Genomic DNA, 27,995 nt, shown 5'->3' with positions numbered 1-27,995 from the left:
CTTCCAGCTTAACGACTTCCGGACAGGAGCTCAAGGTCCAGAGGAGATACGGCACTGCGCGGCGTGTAGCTGCCCGCAGGATCAGGTAACACCTGTGCTCAAATCATTAAGGATTTAACAAGTGAAGCTGCGTGCACTGAAAATGGCTGACAACTGCCACGCTTAAATGCGCTTCCCTGACAGCTTCAAAAGGAGGAAACAAAATGGATTTACCCGTAGATGAGGAGGACGGCACTTTCACCAACATTTCTTTGGCAGACGATCCAGGTACGGAACCGTGACTATCTATCGAGACAAAACAAACGCGGTGGGCTGAATATGGGGTGAGAACACAAATCTGGAGATGCTAATCATAAGGCACGATGTATTTTTAAGAAAACATCCCCAAGTAGAACTTTTTAGCTGTGTAATTGGATAAGTCTTGTGACAAAAAGTAGATTCTGGCAGTGAGGGGGTTACCACAGTTCTGCCATAGCAGCACGTGGTAACATACATTCATCCCCTGAGAACAGAGAGCCTTGCACTGCTTGTGGAGAGACTTGCAGAAATATTAACTCAGACAAAATAAATACAGACAGTAGGAATCCAGAACAATCACCTCTGGCTTACTACACAGAGAGTGGTAAGAAGGGATGCAAATTAATTGGTAACTGAAATGAGCTGATCCACTTAAATCCCAATTACTAATTGTTTTAAAGGAAACTAGACAAACAAGCCTCCTTCTGGCCTTCTGGTTTATAGAATAGAAATGATTTGGGATGGGAAGTAAGGATAGTAAGGGATAGTTCTGCTACCTCTGCATACTGGGAAAACTGGGTTAATACGAACCGATAATAATTTATTTAGAAAGGTGTGGCCAGAGTAGCAACCAGATAACTTCAGGTTGGCCGTCACAGAGCTGTGCTGACTTACACAACTGAATTGCTGACTAACAAATGCTACAAGTCCTTTTATTTTATTTAAAAAAAAAAAAAAAAAAAAAACACCAAACAGTGGACTACTTTGTCTCATTTTTAGCTTAAAGAATGTTATTGTACATGCTGTCTTTCCCACCTATACAAAAACAAAATTGAGTAGATCTTATTTTAGAGCAGTTTTATAGTAGTTTCTTGTTCGGACAGTGAAGCTGAAGTGGACATTTAAATGCAATTAGTTGGTGCAGAACATAATCAGCCCTACAACAATGTCACTAAACTAACTATTCATAAAGAGACACATATGTAGGTCCTGGTGCAAGCTGTGCTGTCAGAACTCTCCATTGCTACAGGCCTGGCATTCCCCCTTAAGAAGGAGAACTGTAGGAAAAGGTATATCCTGTGACTCTGCAGATGCTACTAATACTGAAGTAGCTGCTGAGCAACCATGCAATAAGACTTAGCTGTACATCAGCACTTACATCTACATGACTCCTGACAGCATGAACGCACCCAAACTCAGAGGGAGCTCATTTTAACGCAAAGAGGACAGCAAGCAATGCTTCAGCATGCTGGATCTGCTGCCAATCCCAAAGCTTTCCCCCCTGCTACAAAAGTGAAGAGCTGGGGAGAGTCACTCATAAGCTGAAAAAGCAATTCAGAGTAACTGAGAGTAAATGACATTTTCAAGCAAGCTTTTTACACAAGGGCAACATAGAAAGAACATACGTAGTAAGCTTTATGGTGAATATGATAGCCCCAGTCCATTTGTTCTGCCAGACAGTAACACCTGGAAGCCGGGGAGCAAAGTGTCACAAAACTCCTAACCTACAACAGGAAGGCAGTAGTACATGTTTGAGAGCAAACACTTTTCCTTTGCTCTCCCAGCTCAAGTTAAGACTAATTATTGTGGGCACAGAGCACAGAAGCTAACAACCAGAATGGATCTCACAGCCTTTAGGCTGGAGATGGGCATCAATTCCCCAAGAATGGGAGGATTTAAAAAAAAAAAAAAATTATACAGTAAGATAGAAAAAGATTCCTTAGGGTAGCCAACAGCAAGCTCAAGCAAGGAATTAAGAAAAGAAAATGGACCAGCAATATGTAGATACTAATACAAATTATCAACTACTAGACTTCACCTGAGGATGATCTGACGTTTTAGAAGGAAGTATTCTGTAATTAAATCTTAAGTAAAATCATACAGATCCTCTGATTTTAATGAACTCCAGTATGTTTACAATTGCATAAGGTCTTCCCTCACCTCTCAAAGTGTACAGAGCGCAAAGAAACTAAAGACAAGCAGAACAACATGCTATGTATGTGCAATGTATAAGAAAACAACCTTCATATCAGAGTTCTCTTAGCACACCAAAAAAGCCACTGTGGCAAAGCAACAGGGGTTACCGAATGCAATTAACTGAGTGCAAACCATGAATATTAAATACCTAACGCTCTTCCAAAACAGATGCATTTCTCTATTCATTAGTTAAACAGGTATTAAAAAAATTATTCTCTCGTAAATCAAGATGAATACAAAATGGTAGCGAGACAGAAACTTCTTAATATTTAAATAGCAATAGCAAGAGCATTTGAAATGAAGGAAAGCATTAATTAATAACACTTGTTAAACGTAGAAAATAGTTTCACTCCTAGTGAAAGAAATACCTTTCCATTTAGAAACTCAGCACTTGATAAAATTCGCTCAAAAAGATGAATGAATTACAGATAAAGAGGAAATTAAACCAAAAATAAAACAGGGAGATGACATCAAATAACTGCAAAGGTTTTCGTATTTCTCTCTGCTCAAAAAAAAGCCTCTATTCATTGCAAAAAAAAAAAAAAAATTATTTACCTTAAAAAAAATAAAAAAAAAATTAAATATATTATTTTGTTTTTTGTTTCTTTTTTTTTTTGCCTAGCCAAAAGAAATACAGTTTTCATCTCCAAATTACCAGCAGAGCTTTATGGAACCTTGCTAAAAAGTCCATCTACAACATTTTGTGACAACTGCCTTCCTTTTCATATTCTTCTAAGGGAAAAAGGAGCACAGTTCAAATAGCAAACGTCTCACAGATATGTTCAACAACAGCTTGTGGTAAAAAGGAGAATGCATTTCCATTCTTGTGATCAACAGCGAAGCCTCTGTCATCAGCCACTACACGCAGGCGCTGTTGGTGCCTGTAATGCTGCTGCCAGAAAGGAAAGCTTGTTGGTGTGTGCTGTGTGCCATGGGAAAACAGCACATACACAACTGATCCAGAAATGAAATTTCCAAAAAACAGTGACTGTTCAAACCTGAGTTCAGGGCAACGGAATTCTCTCCTGCAGTTTGGTAACAGTACACACCTATGCACTCAGGTTAGCAGTTAGCTTATGCCTTACGGATGTCCCCGAGAGCAGCCCTGCAGAAAAGGACCTGGGGGTCCTGGTGGACAAGAAGCTGAACGTGAGCCAACAGTGTGCACACGCAGCCCAGAAGGCCAACTGTGTTCTGGCTGCAATAAAAAAGGGGAGGCCAACAGGAAAGGGAGGTGACTGTCCCCCTCTGCTCAGCTCTTGTGAGGCCCCATCAGCAGTACTGCGTGCAGGCCTGGGGACGCAGCACAGGAAGGATGTGGAGCTCTTGGAGCAGGTCCAGAGGAGGGCAATTAAGATGACCAGAGGGCTGGAGCACCTCTCCTATGAAGTAAGATTGAGGGAACTGGGCTTGTTTAGCTTGGAGAAGGCTCCAGAGAGACTTCAGTGTGGCCTTCCAGTACTTGAAAGGAGCGTATAAACAGGAAGGGAAATGGCTGTTTACGAGGGTGGATACTGATAGGACAAGGGGGAACAGTCTTCAACTGAGACAGGGGAGGTTTTGGGTAGACATTAGGAGCAATTTTTTCCACACAGAGGGTGGTGATGCACTGGAACAGGTTGCCCAAGGAGGTTGTGGATGCCCCATCCCTGAAGGCATTCAAGGCCAGGCTGGATGTGGCTCTGGGCAGCTTGGTCTGCTGGTTGGAGATCCTGCAGATGGCAGGGGGGCTGAAACTAGGTGATCATAGCGGTTCTTTTCAACCCAGGCCATTCTATGATTTTATGTCCTAAGGGAGATTGTTGCTATTTTAAACAAAAAAAAAAAAAAAAAAGCTCTTTCAGTGAAATTAATAATATTAATCAATTAACTAATAATAAACATATTCATTTTTCTAGTGATGTCGGTTAGTTTTAGGAACTCTTAACTGGAACGCAGTACACATGCTAAGTCTAAGTGATTGCATCTGTAAAGTAACTGTCACCATTCTAAACTGAATATAACACCGGTAACAGCATTGGGAGCTTGGCTCTGATGGCTTTAAAAAAAAACTGCCTCAGAGGACACAGAATGAATTAGTAAGAAAGAAAGGGATTAGCACTGGTTCTTGGTTACATTTCAGTCACTTCTGACTTCGGAAGCTCTGAGGATGCTCAGCATTACAAGCTCTCTTTGTAGCTCTTCAGTCAGAAAAACCACTCACCTGAAGCAAAGGGATGGAGAGTGTAAGCGTAAAAACAGCTTAATAAACTGAGCAGCAGAAGATCACTAAGGGCAGCACCCCGGCGTTCCAGCAAGGAGGACCTTCTAAGTCCTTCTTTAAACCACAGAACATGCGCTGGAATACTGCTAAATATCAAAAACCGACTCATTTGCATCATGTGCTGACAGTATTTCACTTGACGTATTTTCTCTGAGGTAGAAAGCAGTAAGCTGACCTAGAACAGAACCAAAACAGAACAGCTCTGTGAACACACGTTAAACCAAGTCTGCCAGCCTCGTGCTAAGTACCCCAAAACCAGCCGCACAGCAGGGCTGAGCACCTGCACGGACCTGCGGGTAGCTGGCACTTACCGCACCCTTCTCAGAGAGAGGGGAAAGCGCAGGGAAGCAGATGCGGGCCGCTCCGTGCCGGGTCAGCTTTTAGAAAAACAAAGCGGCTGCCCGCAGGATCCCGGGCTCAGCCCCGTGTCACAGCGCCCGCGCTAGGAAGGCGGCACGGCTCGTTCCAAGCTCCCACCCGCGCTGCCCGACCGAGCCCGGCGCAGGCGCGGCGCTGGCGCAGGCGCGGCGGGAGGAAAGGAAGAGCGGAACGAACGGCGGGGCTGCGGCCGGGCCGGCGCTGCGCGGCCCGCGGGAGCGCCAGGTGGGGACGCGGCGGGACGGTCGGTGCGGGGGGCGGCGCGGGCAGGCGGCCGGCTGCTCCCCGGGGGGTGGGTCGGTGCGCTGCTCGCGTCGGGCGGCCGCTAACCCGGGCCCCGGCGCCTGCGGCAGCCGCTCCCGAGGTCCTGGATGCTCCGTAGGGCCGTGGAGGTGGGGCGAGGGCTGGCGGAGGGGAGCGAGGCAGCCGGGTCCGGCCGTACCGCGGTTGCCGTGAAACGGAACGGGATGGGCGGTGAGAGCGGGCGGCTGATGCCGCTCGGCCTCTGCGGGAGCCGCTTCCAGAAAGATCGGCTGCAAGGCGCTGGGTGATGGAGCCGAGGGGAATCTACGGCCACAGCCTCAATTTTCTGTTCCCTTCTTACCTTAAGCAGACCGTCGGTCGGGCCGGCTGAGTTCTAAAGCTGAAAGAGCCCCTTCTACAATGATGAATGCTGACATGGACGGTATAAGTTCTTAATGTTCTTCTTCACTGTTATCTTTTCTGCCTAGTATAATTCCCGGCTATTATATTAAAGCTCCTATGATTTATTGCAGCTGTTGAGGCTGAGAATCAGGTGGAATTAGAAGAGAAAACACGGCTTATTAATCAAGTTTTGGAACTGCAGCACACACTTGAAGGTTAGCAGTTCAGCACTCAGATTTTTCATAAGCACAATGTGAATTAAAAGGAGAACCTTACTGTTCTGGGCTGTCCTGGGCTGACAGTGCTGCTGGTACATCGCTTACGCAGCTGGAAGGACACAAACAAGGCTTCCGAAACATTAGTGATGTCAACTTCTTCTTCCCCTCTTCTGTAATGCAGAATTTGCTCACAACAGGCTGAAGGGTGATAGATTCAACTTCCCAGGATCCTCAGCTGACCTACATCTTGATTTCCAAATAGTTTAGCTGCACTCAATTCAGAAAGAACACAGATTAACAGGGAAAGTAGATTTGAAATACTTTCTGTACCACCTATTGTGGAACTCCCACCCAGGTTTTATCTAAAGCAATACCTTAAAGCAGCATTTCCCACATTAAGCAAAACCCGCACGATTGATGTAGGCACACAGAATATATTCATTATTGGATGCATGTATCTAATTCCTCTTTTCTTTTTTTCCTCTTATAATGTCACCTTCACAGATCTCTCAGCACGAGTAGATGCTGTTAAGGAAGAAAACTTGAAACTGAAATCAGAAAACCAAGTTCTTGGACAGTATATAGAAAATCTGATGTCAGCATCTAGTGTTTTCCAAACCACTGACACAAAAAGCAAAAGGAAGTAGGGGTTGGCTCACAAGCGATGTCATTGTATTGCTGCTGTCTTTTTTGTTTTCATTGGCATAGGCTACATAAGCTATAATAATCTTAGTTTGTGGCTTCACTGGATTCCTGAAGATTATAAACTTCAGTAATAAGCAGAATTAAGAACATTATCATGAACAGGAGATGCGAGTTTGTATATTAAGATTAAGCAATGTGCAATTACAGTGTAGAGACTTACTAGACTTTCGTATTTGTATTAAAAATGAGCATATCTTGCTAAGAATGGGATTCAGTTAGTCAACTTAAACACGTCTTGTTGGCTCTCTTAGAGGTCTTGGTGTTCTTGACTAGGAAAATGATAGTTACAAAATGGTGTTTAAAACTTACTTGATAAAAATATTCAAAGGCTAATTGCATCACCTTTTTCACCTCAACTGTTGATAGATTACTGTGTAGTACCGTTCACATCTCTGCAAAACAGCTGTAAACAGAAGCCTATAAACCAGTTAGGAATTTTTGTGAAGCAGTAACAGTCTGACATAATTTGTACAGTTTGCATGCAGGAAAACAACGTTTTTTGGAAAGGGTTAAGTGAAAGTGAACAAGGATAAGTAACTTGCATCAGGGAAATATCAAATGGATGCAATATTAACGTGTATCATTTGTAAGATCTACACTTCAAACTATTTTAACTTTCTTTCCTTAAAGAAAGGTCAGGTTCTGTGTTGTAACATACTATTCAACCAAACTCACCCAAAACCTGAGTAATAAGCTTGACTAACAGAAAGCCAGCAGTGTTCTTCCTCTTGCTCATTGTGAACAGGGTGGAGTAGCGAGAAGCTGAGAACAAGTCCTTCCTTGCCACCTTTTTACTTTCCTCCTGAAGTGCCAAACTCGTCCTTGCTTCAGGCCTTACAGCAGCTATTTACCTGCCACAGGGCCAGAGCTTGTCAAGTACCTCTAGAGACATAGCACAAAACCACCCAGGGCAGAAGAGGCTGTCGTCTGTCAGATCTGGGCTGCAATGAGCAATGCCTGATGTCAAGGTGTCCTGTTTTAGTTCACTGCATTGGCTTTGTTAGAAGGAGTTCAGCCCAGATTCTGGGTGCCAGCACTTCCCCTACAAAGGGTACATCTAGCATAATCGGTGTTAGAGAAGAGCAGAAGTTGAAATACAAACAGCACTGTTAATTTTAGCTTGGTACCATTAGGTCTGTTTCATCTTGCCATGGAGCAGGATGGACTTATTACGGATGTCACCTAAAACTGACATCTGCCTCTTTAGTGATGAAGTCATTTTATTTTACCTTTTAACAAAAGGGAGCTATTAGTATAAGCTTCTCTTTCCGTTTTGCTGTGATAGATTGCGTAAAGCAAAGCTGGAGGAAGTGTATGAGTGGATGTCATGGCAGGATAAATCCATCTCAGAACACAAGCTTCCTGGCAGCTAAGCACTGCTATTCCTCATCTGTAAGCTGTTACCGTGAGATCTCCCATTTCTCTCTATTTAAAATGACTGCAAAGCTCTCACTGGAACCTCAGCGGAGTTAAAATGACTAAAAACAAAGCACTAATATTTTGTGGCTTGAAGGTTGTTTACAAAGTCTGTGTCAAGAAATGAGATGACCAAAAGTTTCACCCACCAAGGCACGCGTGGCTGACACTGTTTGTGTCACAGGGTCCTATAAGCAGCTGATGTTACTATTGAACATCTCTGGATTGCTTTGTCACATTGCTGTCTATCTGAAATTTTGAATACGTGCAGAAATTTCTAGCAGGTGGAGTAAATCACAGGGCTTGTCCAGGGTTTGAGCACTGAAGACACACACCTCACCAAGCATTTGACTTGTACAAACTGCACTTCATTACAGCCATTCTAGCTTTCAGGCCATGTCACTGCACATCTCCATCCACACTGCGGGCGACATCCACAAACACCAAGTAGTAACACAGCATGCACTTACTAGACTTGAGCAGTTGTGAGATCAAGGAATCTCAACATCATGGTTGTGTATTGTAAGACTGGATCGTGATATTTGACCCATCAGCAGTCTGTATATAGTAGTCATTTAATCTATGTACCACTTTTCATCCCATTACTGCGGCCTTCATTTAACTTATGAGCATTTTAAAGATGTTGTGTTTCTGACTTTACACTAAATAAAAACTTTTGATTTGTCTCAGTTTGGTTTAACATTTATAAAGCCTGAAACGAGTTGCTGTTATCTTCACTGCTTCTACATAGCTAAGTGTCTGGAAGACTACATGTAATTATCCAGTGTTGAGATTAGAACTGGGTTAATTACTGTTTTCAGTGAGCTTAGAGACTGACTCGCACGGTATTTTCACCTGTGAATCTTAGCATGCTCTTCTTTGTAAGCTACAAGAAATAAGACAGACTTGGCAGACTGCATCCTGTGTTCTCAATGGTAAATATTGCCAATCTCCACATGGCTTCATTTTAAGAGTTGGATGATGTTACCTTCGTCTACACACGTACCTAGCTCTACATTAGACAGACACCAGAACTCTTATTTTGTCCTACCTTTATAATGGTGGAAGCCACTGGTGGAGGAAATTGTGAGAGAACACCCCTCCACCATCCCCTCTGGTCCTGCCTAGCCTCACCAAAACATTCACATGCAAATCAGCTACACAGAGGAAATACAGAAGGAAATCACAACGTTATAAGTATCAACAGAAGGGTTCCCTTCTTGCCTCATTTTTTTTCTCCTCATCTAGAGCCTCAAATCCTTTAAGCTCTCATCTTCCTCTCCTAATTCCTAGCATAGAATAGATCAATAAACTGATAAGCAGGAGGTTGTCTTTATCTGCAGGTTCCAGGTAATGGTAGTCATTAAGTCAGTATGAAAAGTGAGACTGGTCTTACTAAGTCAGTACCATTGCATACAGCACCTGAACTATGGCCTCTTAAGGCAGTCCAACCTGGTAAATAAGGAGTCGTTTACTACAAAGTGAGGTGTAAGCAAAGATGCTGAGAGGGCATAAATCAAGACCTTAGGGGAACCCTAAGAGAATTAAGACTAGCACCCACTATAAGCTGACAACTCTACCATTGCCTATAAAGGTGTGCTGATCTACCAAATAAATACATAATCAACTCAAAAGCCCACATGTAAACATTGTAACAACTCCAAAGGACTTTCACCAGACTCAGATGAGATTCAGTCACAGCGCTGAAATGCTTCCCAAAAGCTACAGTGACCAGCAATCCACACTCACCCCATTGCCTGGGTTCCCTCTGTTGTTTGCAGGACACCTCATTGCTAACAGCTATCTGTTACTGCAAAGTCTCAGGGCAAAGGGGGAAATCAGGAGTCATTACTTATTAGTTCATGGACCCTAGAAGGGCTCAAACGGTTGCACTTACCATTTCTCACTATGGCCTCTCCCTGTATTTCTCTACACCAAACAGAACGCAGCACTCTTTGCCTTCAATACAAATACCTGTGCAGGCCGGCTCCTTCGGAAGAGTCAGCTAAAAACTGTTACCAACTTCCTATTAAATAATAGCAGAGCAAGGAAAACAACACAATCTTCGTAGACTTACAAGTGTTTATAAGTAAAATAACACATTTCCTTGGCAAAAAGTTCTTCACCAATTAACGAACTTCTAAATGGTTTTAGCCTATGAACTTGCTTTTGCTAGCAGTTAACAACTCACTCATGTTCAAGGCAGCTACCAAGCAGGAGCAGGATTCCAAAAGCTGCAGTTTTGCTGGTTTGTTTTAGTATACAGTTGAACTTTAGTAGTTTCTCTTATGATATGCAGTTTATTTAAACTATATTAAAAGAAAGCCCAAGAATATTAAACTATATTAGAAGAAAGCCCAAGAACTCACATTTGTAAAAGAAAAAAAAAAAAAACACATCGAAAATTCTTATCTATATTAATCAATTTCATGTTAAACAAGAATTATTAAATATTTTTAATACACAATATACACTCAGCAAATATTCTATAAACAAAATCTATGCCATCTGGCATGAGAGCTATAAAAGTATGAAAAAATCTATATATCACTTCTGTAGTTTTAATATCTGCATTCAAAAGCAAATTAAGTCACATCAATTAACCACTTCTTTGAGTACTCCATTTTAAACTATCTCTTAAAAATAAATTACTATAACCCATGTTTGAAATGAACAGGTGACCACTGTAACAGTGCCAACTAAAAGAAATAAGATACAAGAAAAATTGTTGCTAGCACTAAACGATCATACAAAAACAGTTATTGCATTTAGCTCTGCACAGAAAAAGATACCTTTTCACTGAACAACGTGAACTGTAGATCCTTCACCTGTACTGCAACACTCTCAGCTCAGATGTGCAAACAGCTGATTCTGTGCTAGAGCTGCAAAAATATTTATTCATGTTCTTAAAAATATTTAGAGTAACATTTTTCATCCCTGACTAATATTGATTTCTAAGATTCTTCAAATCTTAAGAATCTGCTTTGTAAAATCAGTTGGCTAACTTGCAGTTTCACTTTTATTCTAAATGTGAAACATTAGGTAACTCTTCTTTTCTTGTTAAAAAAAGGGCATCAAGGAAGCTTGGGAAGGTTAAAAGAGGTCAGAGAATTAAGAGAGGATAAATAGCAATGTGTCCCATTTTTCCCTTCACATCTCAGGAACCTGCATGCTGCCAGGCTCCTTGCAGTGGCATGTCATAAGTTAGTACTGCTTAGAGCTAGAAACACTAGCTGCCAACAACTCAGTCCTTTTGTACTCTTCTTTTGCGCACTGACTTCAGCGGACCATCCTCAGAGCCTGCAGTTTCATCAGCTACTGTCATCTGAAGGAAGAAAATAAATCAGCATTCACATTCTTAAGCAGTGTGCATTTAATCCTTCAAACTTATTTATTCCTCCCTACCCCCAAATCATATTAGCACTCAATACAATAGTTAAATGATAGATTTTTTTCCCTGCAATATCACACTAATGATAAACGATAAACAAGGTAATGTATAAACATCATTTTACAAGGGGAAAAGGTTTTAATTTGAGGGAGGGAAGATTTAGGTCAGGTGTCAGGGGGAAGTTCTTAACTATGACAGTGGTGAGGGGCTGGAACAGCTGCCCAGAGAGGCTGTGGATGCCCCGTCCCTGGAGGTGTTCAAGGCCAGGTGGGATGGGGCCCTGGGCAGCCTGGTCTGGTATTAGAAATGGAGGTTGGAAGCCCCACCTATGGCAGGGGGGTTGGAGATTCATGATCCTTGAGGATCCCTTCCAACCCAGGCCACTCTGCGATTTGATGATAAACAAAGTGAGTATAAGGTTTTTCTTTCTGAATTCCGAAGAAGAATAGCACATCTAAACTAACATCAGAAATTTGTTTATTCCCCATTCACTCACTAGTTCAAAAGCCATGTCTTTTAATTAATTTAGCTAATTCCTTCAAGTGTATATTGTACTAATCTTCCTTTCCACTTGTTAAGCAAGAAGCATTTAAAACATTGTAGCTCTCCAAGACAGGAAGTAACAAACAGTACAGACTGCTCTTAAATCAGCTGTCTGTTTCTCACTTGAGAAGCACTTGACTTACTCAGGCTCCATTCCCAGACAACACCTTGTTTCTCACTTCCCTGCATCTCCTAATGGAAGCACTCGATTCAGAAGGCATAGTTCCCAGAAGGTGGCACCACTGGCCTGAGAACATGCCATGCATGCAGTCTCCTAAGTAGGTCACTGATCATGTCATGTTAGGAACTCAGACACCCTGAAAATACCCAGGTAAAAGCAAGACATAACCTCTCCATATTCCAGTACAGAGTATCAGGCACATGATCAGCTCCTGTTACTGCTTTCACAAAGAAAAGGTTAATGGGTTTATCAGACACTGCATTCCTAGGCCAACGTACAGGAACAAGCTTCTCACAAACAGGAGAATCGAGAGAGGGGTAATCAGTGAAGAACTTGTGTAAGAGCACTGTGAACTCACACACGCAGTTTCGCAGAGCAAACTCACCTCATCTTCTGAGCCAGATTTATTTGACTTATCATCTCCTTCCTGACTTCCACCTGCAACTTCATTTTCTTCATCATCAATATCTTCCCCATATTTACTCTCGTCTTCTGCAGGAGAAATCAGTATTACTTTTAAACGGAACTACATTAGAAACACACTACAGTCACACACTAAGTTCTTCCTAGCCAATTTCTGTTCTGGAATTAACTGCTTGTTTATAATACAATATAAGCTAAACAAAGCAGAGCTACCTTCTCAATGAAGTTGTAGCTTACTGTGGTTTAGTGCATTACTGTACTAAAATAAAGAGAGTAGTGAATGCATAAACACTCTCAGTCTACTCCCCGAGCATCAGACTGGTTACCCTTCTGGGGTCTCTCTCCATTCCATGCATTCTGTGAAGGAAACCCTGCTCCCAGCTGTTTTTGTTTCCACTTTAGGCCTCAGAAATTACGAGCTTGCACTCCCATGCCTGCATTTTAGGTATCTATGTTCAATATAAGGATTCAGACCCAGCAATCACACCATGACATATTAAATAAAGTTACTTAAGCTTGACAAGTCTTTTATTTCAAACTGCAATCTTCAAGTGAGAATTTCTATGACTGGGTTATCTACTGCAAACATTTCTACCAAGGAGTAAACAAGAAGCAACATCCATGTCTGGCAGAAAGGAAATAAGAAGACAACTGCTGAGCATAGCTACCCAAACATCTCTCAGTACTATTCTGCCATGTGATGCCTCATAACCACTGCTTCACCATAAAAATACAAAGATTTTAACAGCTGAGCTCAGTAATGCCCGAACAAAAGCATACAGACACCAAAAACCTTTGTCCACAATATACTAACAAAGTGAGCCAAGCAATACAGCACATTTGGATGAAGCCCGAGAGTTTTCCCAGCTGTAAGTGTACCTTACATGTATCTACATTCATATGTCTCATCTATTGTTATCAAAAGGAGAACTACAACCATAAGGCTGGAGGTCACAGTTCAAGAGAAACGTAGACAAAAGTTTTGTTTTAAAAATCAACCCTAACGAGTAAAGCATGACAAAAGTGTTCAAAACCCTTGCTCAGATGTTGATGAAGACAACTAAGTCCCAAGACAGAGCCATTCAAGATGCCAGCAATTCACACTCACTGGAGCCACAGAAACCTACAAGTCTTTCTGAAACTTGCCATTCTGCCACACTTTTGAACTACCCACACTAAGATGTGACTTGGAAGTCATTCAGTGCTTCACAGTTGAAAACAGTTCGTTGCCTTCAACTCCAGAAAACAAAGCAGATAATGACTATGAAGGAAATGCAGGAATGATTAGGATCCAAAGGATTAGTAGAAGATATTGATGATTACAGATACCGTGTTGAGAAATCGCACAGGCAACTCACACATCTGGCACCTACCTGATGTTCCACCTCTGGCAATGAGACAAACTAAAAAGGAGAAGAGAGATCATTTTCAAGTCCTAGCCCAAGTTATTTCCTTTTCCATTACCTGAAGGAGGAACCTCCCTTCCCATCTTTATTGTATCCTCTATGAACTCTGTCTCTTCCAGTTCTCTTCTATCTTGAGCGAAAAGAATCATATGAGAACCTAAGACTACCTATGACCAGATACGAGGAGGCAAAAAATAGATGGAAAGAGAGGGAAGATTTTAACCTGCAAGTGTAAAAGGTAGCAGAAAAGCTAAAGGGGAGCTAAGCAATTCTTCTCTAAAGAAGAAAGTCTTTGAAGCCTGAAATGTATTTGAAAAGCTTAGAAGAGTCATACAAAAGCTACCTACGTTGATGTTGCTCTGCATTTAGTTTAGTAACTGGAGATGAAGATATAAAATGGAGCCTAATTTTGAAATATCAGGAACAGCTGGTTAAAAAAAAAAAAAAAAGGTAAGGCAGATGAATTAAGTTTGGTGTAGCAAAGCATTATGCCTAAGTACTCAATTCTCTGAGCACGGGAACACTGATGCAAAGTTAAATATTAATTCATACAGCCAAAACCCATCAACTCTCATGGCCTTTGGTGCAGAAATAGGCAGAAACGACAAAGTTCTGGTCAGCAATACAAGATCATGTCACTACTAAAATAACCAGCATTCACGTCTGCTTAGTTTCTAACTTACGATGCCAGCCATTTGCAACTTGCTTTGCTCTTACAGAGCAAAGTAAGAGACAGAAGCTTGCAGTATGAGGCTGAAGATTTTCTCACAGGAGTCAAAACAATGCACTGTAAGTTACATGATTCTCTTTGCACTTGCAGGCAGAGGGAAATGCCATCACAGCATCAAAGCCACAGCTGAGTAGTTCCACTCGTGTTTGATAACACAACGTGAGATGCTCATGTTACTCTTCGAATGCCAAAGTGCATCTTACACTACTGATCATTTGCTTCTCCCTTGGAACAGCAGAACAGATCTCTGCAGGCTGGCATTGCATTCCTAACAAGAGGTATCAAGCAAGCAGATTTCAGTACTTCAAATCCACTGTATTTTCAGACTTCAACAAGAGTTACTAGAACCAATGGGTTTTGGTAGTTCAGGGTATGATGCTCCCACAGAGGAATAAGTCAAGCGTTGTGCTAAAGACTTAAGGCTATTCCAGACACATTTTAAAGACAACTTGATTGTAACCACTAGAGGTACAGATAATTGAACCACCCAAAGAGTGTTCAATATATGAGATGTTTAGGAGGCAGAAGATACGTTTGTGAACATAAGACTTGGAACAATTTATCAAAAGTGAAGAAATACTGAAGAGAACTCTATTATACAACTCTCTTTTTTTCTTGTATTTATCAAAACACTACGGCACACCAATTGCTACAGAGATAAGGCTCAGAGCAAGGCAGATTTGGCATACTGGCTGCAATTACTGCAGCACAGTCCACAACTTAGTTCTTTCCATGCTTTTACATCAATCCAACTATGAAGCAACATACTCTTACCATCTTCACCAATATCTTCATTTTCTTTATCTTCTTCTAAATCTATTTCATCATCTTCTAGCTCTTCTCTTCCTTGTTTTACTTCTCCCTTTGTAACTGGCATAGATGTATCTGTTTTTTTTAAGTCAAAATCTTCATCTGTTTTCTAAAACAAATCAGACATCCATTTACTTAAACTCAGGTTAAGAATTAAACAAACACACACAAGGAGTTAACTAATACCAACAGCACAGTAGGAGAGCTGCTGCACAAATACTGTTGCACAAATACTAGGAGTTTTCAATCAAGTATTAAGAATGGCGGAAGATGAAAAACGCATTCAAAATTTCTCTAACCTTTGCTGGCCAGCAGAACAACACACACAGACCAACAGGCAGAGCTAAAGTCAGGATATAAAGAACCCAAAGCCATGGATGGTCTTCCGCAGCAGTCACCAGTTGACTCAACATTCCAGGCTACATTAAAAAAAATAAAGTAAAAAGCATTTTTATCACTCTCACCACTTAGGTAAGCTTATAAAAATGTATATATTTCAACCCTTATGCTGCCCAAAGAAAACCCTTCCAGTTGGAGCAACTTCATGCTTGCCACTCTCTGCAGCTCTTTTGCTCTTTCCCCACGCTGTGCTAGCTTAACTGATAAGAACCTCCAAGGAGCAGCCAGCCACCTGAAGAGCAACATCTTGCTCCATCTGTACTGCCACTTTGCCTCCTCCAACAGCCAATTCATCAGGCAGCTATCTTCCAGACCGGTTCTGACTTACATAGGCAAGTCTTGGTTCAGTTAGACTCTGGAAAGGGGACATCAGCAACCAAGGTAGAAAGCTACAGAGGCAGTGGAGTGAAGGAACTTCAGGATTACCTTTTGCTATTGTACAGATACAGATGCAACTCCAGGCACAGAAACAAATATTTGAGATGAGCAAGGCTGTGAAATGAGGTGGCTTTCCTAAATTGCCTGGTCTGTTGCTACTTTCTCATCCTTTCTGTGTTAACAGCACCTGCCAGAGACTGACCATACTTACACAGCCAATCCATCATTGCTTTCCCCATAACCACATCTGCTTTCATTCCCCAAAGTAAACACAGGACTGCTAGAACAAACCACTTGTGAAAGTGGAACAGGCTTCCTAAAAAAAAAAAAAAAAATGCCCCATGCCTGTCAGAATTCAAGAGACAATTTCAACAATGACACTTGGAATCCTGCATGGCCCTAAAGAAGTCAAGCAGCCATACTCTGAATAACCTTGGAATGATTCATTCTAACTAAAGTACTCTCTCTCAACTGCAGTCAGTAAAAACAGCCACTAGAGGGGCTCATGTTCCCATCTATTCAGAAGAATTCATGTTATGACATACGAAAGAGAGCTGAAGAAACTGCTGACTGACCAATTGCAGTAAGCAGTGTGGATGTACACACAGAAACAGAAGAACAGATGCAGCTCCAGAAACATACACATATTATTCTCAGAGTTGCATAATACACATCCAAACAGCCACAGACCCAGATTTATTAAATACAAAAAATAACGGCTATTAACCACTTTTTATGGCAGGGGAGCACATGTAAAGCACATATAAAAAGGAGTCAGACAAAAGTGACAAGTTTTAAGTATATAGAGAGGTCTTGGTGCAAATAGCTCAGCTTCCGTTCGCTGACAGGTACTGAATTCTAGTATCACCATTAACAGTGGGAGATACATCAATTACTGAATTCTTGCTACATTTCTTGTTAGATGCTTAAGTAAAATGTTGTTACCTTTTAATTTCAGCCCAATATTGACCTGGGAAAGCCGTACGCCAAACTAGGAAAAGAATGTCATAGCTATTCTGTAAGATTATCAATCACAGAATAATTCTATTACTGAAAGTTATTCCAACAGAACTCCTACCAAGAATATAATTAAGTCGATACCTCGTTAGCACTTGCTACTAATTTCTTCAAGCCCCAACCATCTGCTGCCCAACGATCAGCTACTTCTTTTTCTGAACATATTATGAAGTTATCAAAGTAGATATCAGATGTCATAGACCAGAGTTCCAAACCAACAGCACCGATAGGTGTCATCTCAAACGGGTGAGGATCTTCAAAATAGTCTGGGTTAGGTATTTTCCGAGGGCTCCAGATTCCCTTTGTAGGGAAAGAAAAACATGTAATCACATCATTATACCTCAAAAATAAATGCAAAACAAACAAACAAACAAAAACACACATCCAGTGAAATACATTTTAATGTAATTAAGACTTTCTGACTATTTCAAATACACAATTTAAAAAGCAAAGGGGCAGCCTCTGAATTTCAGGAAAACAGAACTGGAAATAACCTATAGAATTTTGGCAGGTAGGTCTCTGACTTCTGGCTTAGGGCAGACAGATCTCTGTTAAATTCAATCCTTTTTCCTCCATACTGTGTTACAGCACTAAGTGACTGTATCAAGTTCAGTATGAAGGGCCAAACATACATACTAATGCCACTTGTCTGCTTGGTTGAGCTCTGCACCTCTTAAATAATAACCTACAATATTGCTAGTACCTGATAATTAGGATTAACTATCATAGGTGCTTTCCATTTCCCTTTATACTTGGGGTTGCTCTTCATGGGACGCACCCACAGTCCACAACCAGGTGCGGTGGCACACTTCGGATTGGGGACCTGAGGGGCTTCCCACTCCCCATCCATTTCTTCATCCCTACAGAAAGAAAGGTACAAATAACCAATTTCAGGTTGGTCCGATGGGAACACTAACATTCAGTATAACTTTGGATCCAAACACGCTTTGCTGGGACAACCCCAGAACTGGGTTGAAGTTCAATGGGCTGATCTAACTGCAACGTGCTTTTTCCAGAGTACTGAATGCTTTACAGCCACACATTCATAGCTACTGTAGCTCGGTGAAATGTAATCGTACTCCTACACCTGCAGGCAGCTTGCAGCAGCTCCCCATAACATGCTTTAGGACAACTATGTGTCTTCAAGCATCAACTTTGACAGCTTTGCTGCTTATCCCTGTTCTTTCAAACAGCTCCATACTGTTCACAGCTCTTCAGAATACAAGGCAATTATTGACATCTGCATATTTTTCTACAAGTAGCCTCACAAATCAATAAGTATTTGACCACGCTTGTTATGTTCCAATTTCATATGTTAAAGACAGTGAGATTTGGGTTAAGCTCTCATTAGCTCACAATTAGCCAGAAAACAAGTAGACTTACCTAAAAAAAAAAAAAAAAAAAAAAAACCACATGAACAGGCCCTCATCTACTAAGTTCTTACCAGTCCTTTGGCTTTTTTGCTCTGGGGTCCGGAACATACTGTGGTTCATCATCAAGCCATCCCTCAGGCTTAACAGCATCAAGATCTTCTATTTTGGAAGGCTCATCTTCATCCCTTCAATGACAGACTACTGTTAGAAAATACATCAGCTTGACCCTGAACCAATGCTCTGTTCAGAGGACCTACTGCTATGGATGGGATAACATTCAAGGGCACAACAAAGTCAGACACACTTACAATGCGAATTAGGCACCTACTTCTCTGTTTATAAACATTTATATTTATAAACATACATTTACAACGTTTCAAGGCACTGGTTAGCCCAGAAACAGCTGCCATCAACTGGCAAGTGTCAATCAGGTATCCCTTAAAATTTTCCTCTGTTGAAGTTGCTATATGAACACCACTCCAGGAAGAAGGAATTAAGTACGCAGCACCTGATCTAGTAGTGGCAATCCTGCCCACAGCAGGGAGGTTGGAACTAGATGATCTTTAAGATCCCTTCCAACCCAATCCATTCTATGATTCTACTAGTAGTGGAAAAAAAACAACCAAACACATCCTCAAGTAAGGTGATTTTAGTTACTAACTGCAACAGAATTCAAATCAGCAAAAGTCGAGATTGTACTTCTTTCCCTAAAAGAAGATCAGATCCTTGCACATCCTCCTCAAATACATGTTTTCAACTGTTAGTGAAACATATCCCAAGTGTTGAGAGAAAGAAAAACAACAAAATCAAGCCAGGGAAATATTATAAAACAATAACCTGTATATACTTTTTTTTTTTTTTTTTTTTTTAAAACAGGTGAAGCTTTCTCCTTACCAGTCATCTGGTTTGACAGCATTGGGATCAGGTATTTTTTGTCTCTCATCCCAGTCGTCAGGCTTCTTATCAGCAGGATCATCTATTTCTTTAGGAGGGTTTACTGGAGGAACCATATCCTCAAGAAGGCTTCCTTTACTGATGACTGATTGGTCAATCAGCATTTCAAACGTATCATCTGGTTTTAGCACTAAAAAGAAAAAAATTGTATTGAAGAAATAAGGAAGTATTCACTTGACAAATCAATTTACCTCCAGCCAAAGCCATACATGTGACATTTTTAGACTTAGTCAACTGACAGCCAACAAAACCTTGCGAGCAGAACAGGAGACAATCAGGTACTAAACCCACACACGAGAGGCAAGCCATACCCAACAAATTTGTCAACCCCCCCCACCCCCCCCCCCCTTAAAAAAAAAAAAAAAAATAAAAAGAAACCACCAGTTGGTCAAAATTCTGCTGCTTTGCCTTCCTCCTCCCTGCACTACCGAAGACAAACCTTTGCCTCCAAAAGCATCTCAGCTGTGAAATAATAATTCCACCCTTGAAAGCATGAATAAAGTAGAACTGTGTAAATATCGCAGCTGGAGGATCATTCAAGCAATATTTTCTTTCAGACTCCAGACTCTGACAGCATCTTTCTCAGTTGTCAGACTGTGAACACAGAACATTCACAAAATCACAGAATGGCCTCGGTTGGAAGGGACCTCAAGGATCATGAAGCTCCAACCCCCTGCCACACGCAGGGCCACCAACCTCCCCATTTAATACCAGACCAGGCTGCCCAGGGCCCCATCCCACCTGGCCTTGAACACCTCCATGGGCAGCCTGTTCCAGCACCTCAACACTCTCTCTGTGAAGAATTTCCCACTGACATCCAACCCAGATCTTCCCTCTCTCAACTTAATATCATTTCCCCTTGTCCTGCTGTTATCTACCCTTTCCAAGAGTTGACTCCCCTCCTGTTTGTAGGCTCCCTTTAGGTACTGAAAGGCTGCAATGAGGTCACCCCACAGCCTTCTTTTCTCCAGGCTGAACAAGCCCAGCTCCCTCAGCCTGTCTTCGTAGGGGAGGTGCTCCAGTGCCTTGACCATCTTCGTGGCTATGCTCTGGACCCTCTCCAACAGCTCCCTGTCTTTCTTGTGCTGGAGGCTCCAGACCAACATTATATTCAAGTTTTTAAAATATTTTAGCAAGTGCAGGTACCTGATAAGCAAGGGTCACAGAATCAAGCAGTGTCAGACTCCAGATTGTTGAGACACTGAAATCCACTTCTAATAACCAGTGAGAACATTCTAGTACTTAACAAGTCCATTTACATGCCCATTTAACACAACCAAGATTACTAATTTGAAGTAAATACTCCTCCAGTTTTATGAAGGTATGTGACAGAAGCTCAAGTAACACTTTATACCAACAGTTCGGTACTACCTGAGTAACATCTCGCAGTTTATGTTTCCTAATTTATTAAAATAAATGCAAAAATTAACCCCCTTATGATTTTACACACAATAACTGATTTTTCTACTTACGTCTTCCATCACAAAATCATCAGTAGTCACAAACCTGCATGGAGGTCTTGCTAACCATTTGTTGCAGAATAAATGCCATCTGAATTAAAGTACCTTTAATAATTATCTCCAATGAATGCCCCGAATACAGGAACATATACACTCCTTTCTATATACACCCCTTTATCAGAAGAACAGAGTTTGGGAGGGATATCTGCCACACAAACTAAAAGCAGGTCAAACTCATTTATCTTCGGTGAAAGCAGGAACATATCTGTTCACACACAGCTCTGCAGATGCAGGCATCAATGATAACCCAACACGTGGAGAAGAGCAGCGTTCAATACGCTGCAGGAGAGCTCACTGACCTACTGTCAACTCCGATGCCTTCCTAAAAGACTGGACTTTTGCCTAAAATATTTTTATCTTAGTATGTACTCAAAGTATTAAATCAGTTCTTCAGGTTAAAGACTGGCCAAAGCTGGAATGTTTTTTCATGTAAGCGAACATTAAACAGCATTATTTCAAAGCCACTTATGTGTTGCAGTTAAGCTCAGTCATTAAATAACTTAGGCCAAATCATGAGCAATCAGCTCCAGACTAAACAATGACAAAAAGAGTGAGACACGAAGCTTCAGTAGAGATAAATTCTTTTCTTTAAATCTTTTTTCTAATTCAAACATGTAAAAACTAAACAATACCAAGAGTGTACAGATGTGTCTTCTTGTCCAAATAGAATTTTTTTAGGTCCACATCAGGACGCTTTGCATGTTTTTCATCATATTCTCCAGTTTTAGGATTCTTATGCCTGATGATAAAGTGTAGTTTGTAATCTTCACCACATTTATCTGGTCCAAACATAATAGTATAAGGCGTTTTGTCAAAGAAGAACTCCTGTGAAAGTAAAAAAAAAGTTCAGGGTGTGTCAAACTGTACATTTTACCAAGTCATTTGGAGCACTACTTGTCCACATTACTGTGGCATATATACAACATGGTTACCTTTTTCTAAGAGCTGTTTGATGTGGCCTCAATCCTAACACTGAAAACTGGCAGGGTAAATCATGAATTTAACAGCTTTTCTAAGTTGCTGAAACAGCCTAACCACAGAGATCACTGAAGCCTCTTCAGACAAGGTGAATGTGCTTCGAAAGTCCTCACCCTTACATTAAGTGGAAATGCCTGCCACAGATCAAAGCACCCAAGTGTACTCTTCTGTGTACAGTACAGTACAAGATGGAAGAGAACCAGTTTCTGTTCTTCACAGCCATTTGTATTTTGATAAAGATGAAAAACAAGGTGTTACTATCCACTGTTTCAGTGGTGCTTTCTCGCGCCACAGTAATAATAAACAATCCCTCAATACCAGATTCCGTTTTCTTCCAACTACATTGCATTCGGCTGTTGTGAAATTTCAGTTGTTTGTTTGTTTGGTTTTTTTAACTATTTATATGATTTTTCTATTCACCAAGTACCAAGGTGTGTCTTCAAGCAACTACTTGAAGGAAACCCACTTGATTTCTGCAAGTTACCTTCCCTCAAGACACATCCTGTAACAGATGTGCTGTTTGAGGTGGGTCTGTGTTTTTATTTAGTTTTAAATATGCTCATTCCTCAATGAAACAGTCAATAGCAAATGTAAAGGGGCATACCAGATCCAGGTCATCCCTACTGGAAAGAAGTTTAATATATGCACCACCGCAGTCAATGCCTCCTTGAAAATTCACTTCATATCTAGGCAAAGAGCAAATTAAAAAAAATAACTCATCATATCAAACAAACACAAATCAACTTCATGTCTGCAGTTCTACTTACAAACACGTTACAACCATGTCTAAGTTGCTTGATTTTTTATTAGGCTCTGCTGTCAAAATATTCCTATGTGACTAAAAGGTTTTCAGTTGCCACATAAACCAATACAGCAGCAATGCCAGCCACAACAGCCACCGTAGCAACTGCTACAGTTGGGAACAGCAGTAAGACAAGTTTCAAGCTTGTGATGACCCTGAGGCCGATGGCCCTGCCTGTGGCAGGAGGTTGGAATCTGATGATCACTGGGGTCCTTTCCAATCCAGGCCTTTCTGTGATTCTACCAAAGTGAGGCAGAAGCCAGAAAGAGTTCTGGAATTTATTCTCTTGAAAATGCCCACACAGCACACTAGATTTAGCTGGAGGGATCCAAATCGTTGTAGTTGAGTTATGCAGAAATACCCTGCAATTGTAAAAGCAGCATACTCAAATCACAAGTTAAATCTTTTTCATTTAGGACTGAAAATTAATTAACTTGTAAAGTATTTTATAAAACAATAACTTACATCCAAAGTATTTCAAGAGTTGGAATATAACTTCTTACACTTGAACTACAACCTTAGTTGCTTATTTTCATTCATACTTACAGCCCTGGTAGCTCTGGCTGTGTCAGTGTGTGCCACATGAAAGGATTCACATGACTTTACTGACTCAAAGACTTGAAGCATGATAAATATCAAGCATGGAATCTGAGGAAATACTTACTGAACAATCAAAGGTTTTTTATCAAAAATAAATGCCTTTGTCAGCATAGCTGATATTGCATGATGCTTTGCAGCTGATTTTAACACTAATCCTTTGTCTCCAGGTACTGTGTTTTCTTTCAGCTCTTCTACTTCCCACCTTCCTAAAAGAAGGAAACAAACATCAACTATGCAATCTTTGAGAAAAGCAAACAACATGCTGATGAAAGACATCGTAGCCTTGTGGCAAAGAGAAGCAAAGAGTTCACAGCATAGAAGACTAATGGCCAAAGTAGAGAAGTCTTGACATTTGATGGCAAAGTTCAATAACAGTCATCCAATAGAGCACTGATAATTCTCCTTCGGATACAAGTGATTATTCAGGACCACCCTACACTTCCCAAGCTCTGCAGCACTACAAGACAAAAAGAAAGTTGGCAGTGCACAAATTTCATGCCCACATCTTTCTATCAAATCATCCAAACAGCATTCCAACCAGTGCTTCAATTACAATAGTCAGAAGCCACTAGAATCCCAATTCACAGTAAAGACAATAAAATAACATCTGCAGGTCAGAAGATTTCAGATCCATCTAACCTAGCGTTTTGGCTCAGACAACAAGGAGAGCAGAAAGCTTAAGGAAAAAAATTCAAAGGAATATGACCAGAAGTTACAACAACAACAGATAACAAGCTTCTGCTTTCAGGTAGGTTTTTGAAGTCAGTACAGCACAATGGGCACACAGCATGAAGGAGAGGTATTTCCCACAAAGCAACAGAACATCAGAACCCATGTAGTCAAAGTACACATTAAAAACACTTACCATCATATTTAGCAATGTTGTCATCTGTGTCTTCTTTCTTGGCTTTAGACAACACCCAGCTAAAACAACAAGTGTACAAGTCACTTAACTATACAAAGTTGTGCATAGATATAAAAAAAAAGCTGTAACAAGCACAGGACAAACAGATTGAGTTTCTATCAAGTGAACGTGTGACCTTGATTTCAACGGTCAGCATCATGGAACCTGGTGTAATTTAAAGAATGCAAACAGAAAAGTTGCAACAAGTTTCATACAACACTTCAAAGATTAGATTTCGTGGGAAAACAATACTCTCACAGATCTCACAAAGCTAAGGATTGAGATAAATGGTATTTAAGCACTTAAGTTTTTCCATTTACCAATCGTGGTTACCAATAACACGTTGTGATTTGTCTTCAAAAACCAAACACTGTTTCCCCAACTTCACCAAAGCTTTCACCATAAAACAAAGTACTCTAACAGCTGATCATACCACCTCCTACTGAAGACATTTCTACTGAGAAATTCCTAGCAGGTAAATGAATATCAAGTAATTCCTGCTGCTGTAAGTTAAATTGCTGAAATTACAAGTTTAGAACGTTCAGGTACAGCTTACCCACTCCATCCTCCATCAAAGGTTTCAGCAAAATAAACATCTCCAGTTGGCTTTGGAGTCTGGTACACCACCTAGAAGACATTTACAGATACGTGCTCCAACATAACTACAGTTTTTCAACTGCAATACACTACCAGATGCTATTATATTTATCAATGCTATAAAGAGCTGAAGTGACAGAGTCAAGAGGATGGAGCCAGGCTCTTTTCAGAGTAACCCAGTGATGTGGCAAGGGGCAACGCACCAAGAGGAGCGCAGAAAATTCCTTATGAACACGAAAACAACAATCTTTACTTGAGGGTGACAGAGCCCTGCAACAGGCTGCCCACAGAGCTCATGGAGTCTCCTTCTCTGCAGAGTCAAGACCCACCTGGATGCTTTCCTGTGCAACCTGCTCTAGGAAACCTTTCTAGCAGTAGGACTAGATGACCTCCAGAGGACTCCTACGGTTCTGTAATTGTACATCCACAAGTAGCCCACGCAGACAGACCACCACCGCTGCATTTAAGGGAATAAAACACGCTTCCCCACAACCCCACCTCATTGCTACGGGTTGGGCACGTGTCCTCTACCAGCGAGTTGCTTCCTATCTGCCAAGAATCTGTGTGACGTGAGGTCAATAGCAGCCAAGTACATCAAGACTCCAGGCAAGGGCTTTTAAGGCAGGAGAGTCTGCCACTTCATTCCTAACACCGTGTTAACGATGGCAGAAGAGGCTGCTAGGTTGGTTTTATACTCACTTTCAGATACCAGAAAAAAACCTTTTCTGAGATGTCTGAGAATTGGTGGTCCTCCCAGTACACACAGCAGGGAGCTCAAAGGCATGCCAGCTTACCGCCACTTTCCCCATCCTCTGTTTTTATGCCCTAACACCTTAACATTTTCAAGTCTGAAACTTCAGAAAGTTTCAGACACCAGCATAAAAGTACAGACACAGTTAAAAGACAACAACTGAGGTCAAAGCTCCTAACCAAAATACTGTTACATGTAAGAACACAGAACATTTACTAAGCTTGCAGCAGTTCTCTGCTTCCCCCCTATTTCTTTGTAAGTTTTTCCTTCTTTTGTTTTCCTGCCTACCTCACACATCACAACTGGGCTACACAGTTAAAAAAAAAAAAAAAATAAAATATAATAAAAAAATTTAAAAAATTAAAAAAAAAGAAATCCATAAAAATCGCCCAATCTATTACCAACTATAGCTTAACAAACACAGGAATACTCTCTGGAAAGAAATAATGACTGTATTTTAATACGTTAATGATGAGAAAAAAGAACAAGGAATTGATCTCATTTAAAATTAACAGTGAGACAAAGCTGCTTTCTGCTTTCTTCTCTAGTAATGACACGTAAGGCTACAAGGTGTGCTATCAAGGAGAGCTTCAGATAAAAGGTTCCACGCCAAGATTAAAGGACTACAAGATCTTATTCAAGACTATCCACTGCTGGAATGAGATCCAATTTTGCATTTCAGTATAGCAGGGTCATTAAATCATACGCAATGACTGAAAAACCTCAGTCTGGTGCATTTGACACCCATTGAATTGGCAGCTCCATGTTAACTCGCTCTTTTTGAAGTCATTTGTGAACCAATTTGTCTCTCAGTATAACTATGTAACTTCAAATTACACAAGCTTCAATTAACGACACCCAGAACCTTACCCCTAAGGAAGATCCTTCTTTGTCAACATCAGCTTGTTGAGACTCTTGGTCAAAATCCTCCACTTCAACATCTGCACCCAGAACTTCATCTTCCATTTCTGCAGTTACAGAGCTAATTACCAGGAGAAGCAAGCACAGCCAGTCCCACTGGGAGTGCATTCTGGTCATCTGAAGAACTGAAAAGTTTAAACTGTAAGCGTTGTTGTGGGGATACTATCACCACTAGCTCAATTGTAGTCCAGGACTTGATCTACAAGAGAAATAACATTAAAATCATAACAAATAAGGAACGTGAAGCATTCACAACCTCCTGTTCTTTTGGCCACTACTGCCTGCACTTAGCATTCTGCCACTGAGATGCTCCCTGTGCCTCAGAGAGCAGCCACCCTAGTAAGACAGAGTAAAGCTCTTCAGCGATCATTTACTTATCAAAGCAAACTCTAACTATCACAGCAATTTCTTCTGGAAATCAAAGACCCTTTTTTTCTCCCTGGCTTTATCAGATCCACCAAGCAACGCAAACATTGGAAGCAAAATGATAATTCTTCCATGCTCATTTATCAACCTGCTAGTTCCACCAAGCAATACAAACAGAGATCGGTCCCAAGGCGAAACAAACAAACAAAACACCCACATCCCTTCAGGGCTGTCCAAAAAGAAAACTTTTTCATTTTATTCCTTATTCCTGCTAAGATCTGTTCACTTCATACTGTCTGTACCGACTATATCTACAGCCCAAAGTAAGCTGTTATATGCACCAGTGCCATGCCAGCAAGCCAACTATGCCATAAAAGCCTCACTCCTTAGGACAGACTTGTAGTTTTGGGGAAAGTACATTAAATTACGTTACCATTCTCCCCCCCCCACCTATTCTATGCCATTCTTGGTCTCTATGCTTTCCTCTCTTGTCCCAAACATCACCATTACAATTTTTTGTTTTGTTTTTTAATTCCTTCAGCACCTCCAATGCAAAACCTTTAAACTAAGCCTAACAGCTTCCGGTCTTGAAATTGCGTGCAAAGAATAAGGAAGTTCAACGGATTCTGAAGATGAGTTAACATACGAAAAGCTATGAATATCACACCTGTAAGTTTTAGCTGTTTTTGCATAGCTCGGTCACTCTACCGTGGGAACACGGGCACCCACATCACATCCATGTACCAGAAGAGACCTACGAGGCAGCAGCGCTGCTCTGAGACAAGCCCTAGGGAACAGCAACCGCACTGCAACCCCAGCACAACATTACACCTCAAGTAATGAGCCACTGCTCGTGGGACACACGCAAGACAGCAGCAGGACGGGAGAAACAGCAAGAAGGAACGTTCCGAGTACAAGGACACGTCTCCCGACGAGGGCAGGCTGGACGGGCCCTTCTCAGCTCAATTCCACACCCGCTCCCCCTCCACCCACAGCCACAGAGCCACGGGGCTCGGCTCCGCTCCGCCCGCAGTAACGCACGGGCAGCACAATTCGCGCCGCCGTCGCTGCCCCTCACCTAACGGCCGGCGCCCAGCAGCCCCGCCCGCCTT

At 41.4% G+C, this 27,995-nt stretch overlaps 2 protein-coding genes and 1 long non-coding RNA gene across 9 annotated transcripts; 1 reads left to right on the top strand and 2 right to left on the bottom strand.

Moving 5' to 3' along the window:
• Positions 1-5: 5 nt before the first annotated feature.
• SCOC (short coiled-coil protein) lies at positions 6-8,528 on the top strand. Of its 7 annotated transcripts, XM_042829835.1 has the most exons (5): positions 6-85; positions 184-267; positions 5,466-5,540; positions 5,632-5,715; positions 6,223-8,528. In XM_042829835.1, the coding sequence occupies exons 2-5, from the start codon at positions 204-206 to the stop codon at positions 6,363-6,365; spliced, it is 366 nt and encodes a 121-aa protein (XP_042685769.1). In that variant the 5' UTR covers positions 6-85; positions 184-203; the 3' UTR covers positions 6,366-8,528. The 7 variants fall into 7 exon arrangements, with proteins under 7 accessions (XP_042685769.1, XP_042685768.1, XP_042685770.1 ...); XM_042829834.1 differs by having other exon boundaries at positions 32-267; XM_042829836.1 differs by having other exon boundaries at positions 33-267; positions 5,469-5,540.
• LOC122166223 lies at positions 212-4,915 on the bottom strand. The gene is made up of 3 exons (XR_006170732.1): positions 4,789-4,915; positions 4,418-4,652; positions 212-285 (listed from the first exon to the last, which is right to left on the bottom strand). It is a non-coding gene; the product is annotated as an uncharacterized LOC122166223 (long non-coding RNA).
• Positions 8,529-10,321: 1,793 nt separating the features above from the next.
• CLGN (calmegin) lies at positions 10,322-26,670 on the bottom strand. Its single transcript, XM_042829742.1, has 14 exons — positions 26,467-26,670; positions 24,805-24,875; positions 24,210-24,268; positions 23,409-23,550; positions 22,547-22,628; positions 21,597-21,789; positions 19,385-19,574; positions 18,562-18,675; positions 17,821-17,977; positions 17,202-17,417; positions 15,623-15,742; positions 15,288-15,432; positions 12,340-12,446; positions 10,322-11,164 (listed from the first exon to the last, which is right to left on the bottom strand). Exons 1-14 carry the CDS (start codon positions 26,632-26,634, stop codon positions 11,084-11,086), a joined length of 1,845 nt encoding a protein of 614 aa, XP_042685676.1. The 5' UTR covers positions 26,635-26,670; the 3' UTR covers positions 10,322-11,083.
• Between the last annotated feature and the right edge of the window lie 1,325 nt (positions 26,671-27,995).

The sequence above is a fragment of the Centrocercus urophasianus genome, unplaced genomic scaffold (assembly GCF_019232065.1).
Source record: "Centrocercus urophasianus isolate 14NV4802_14NV808 unplaced genomic scaffold, USGS_Curo_1.0 seq_32, whole genome shotgun sequence".
Classification (NCBI taxonomy): Eukaryota; Metazoa; Chordata; class Aves; order Galliformes; family Phasianidae; genus Centrocercus; species Centrocercus urophasianus.
Note: the sequence above shows the minus strand (reverse complement) of the source record. Positions and strands in the feature narration are given on the sequence as shown.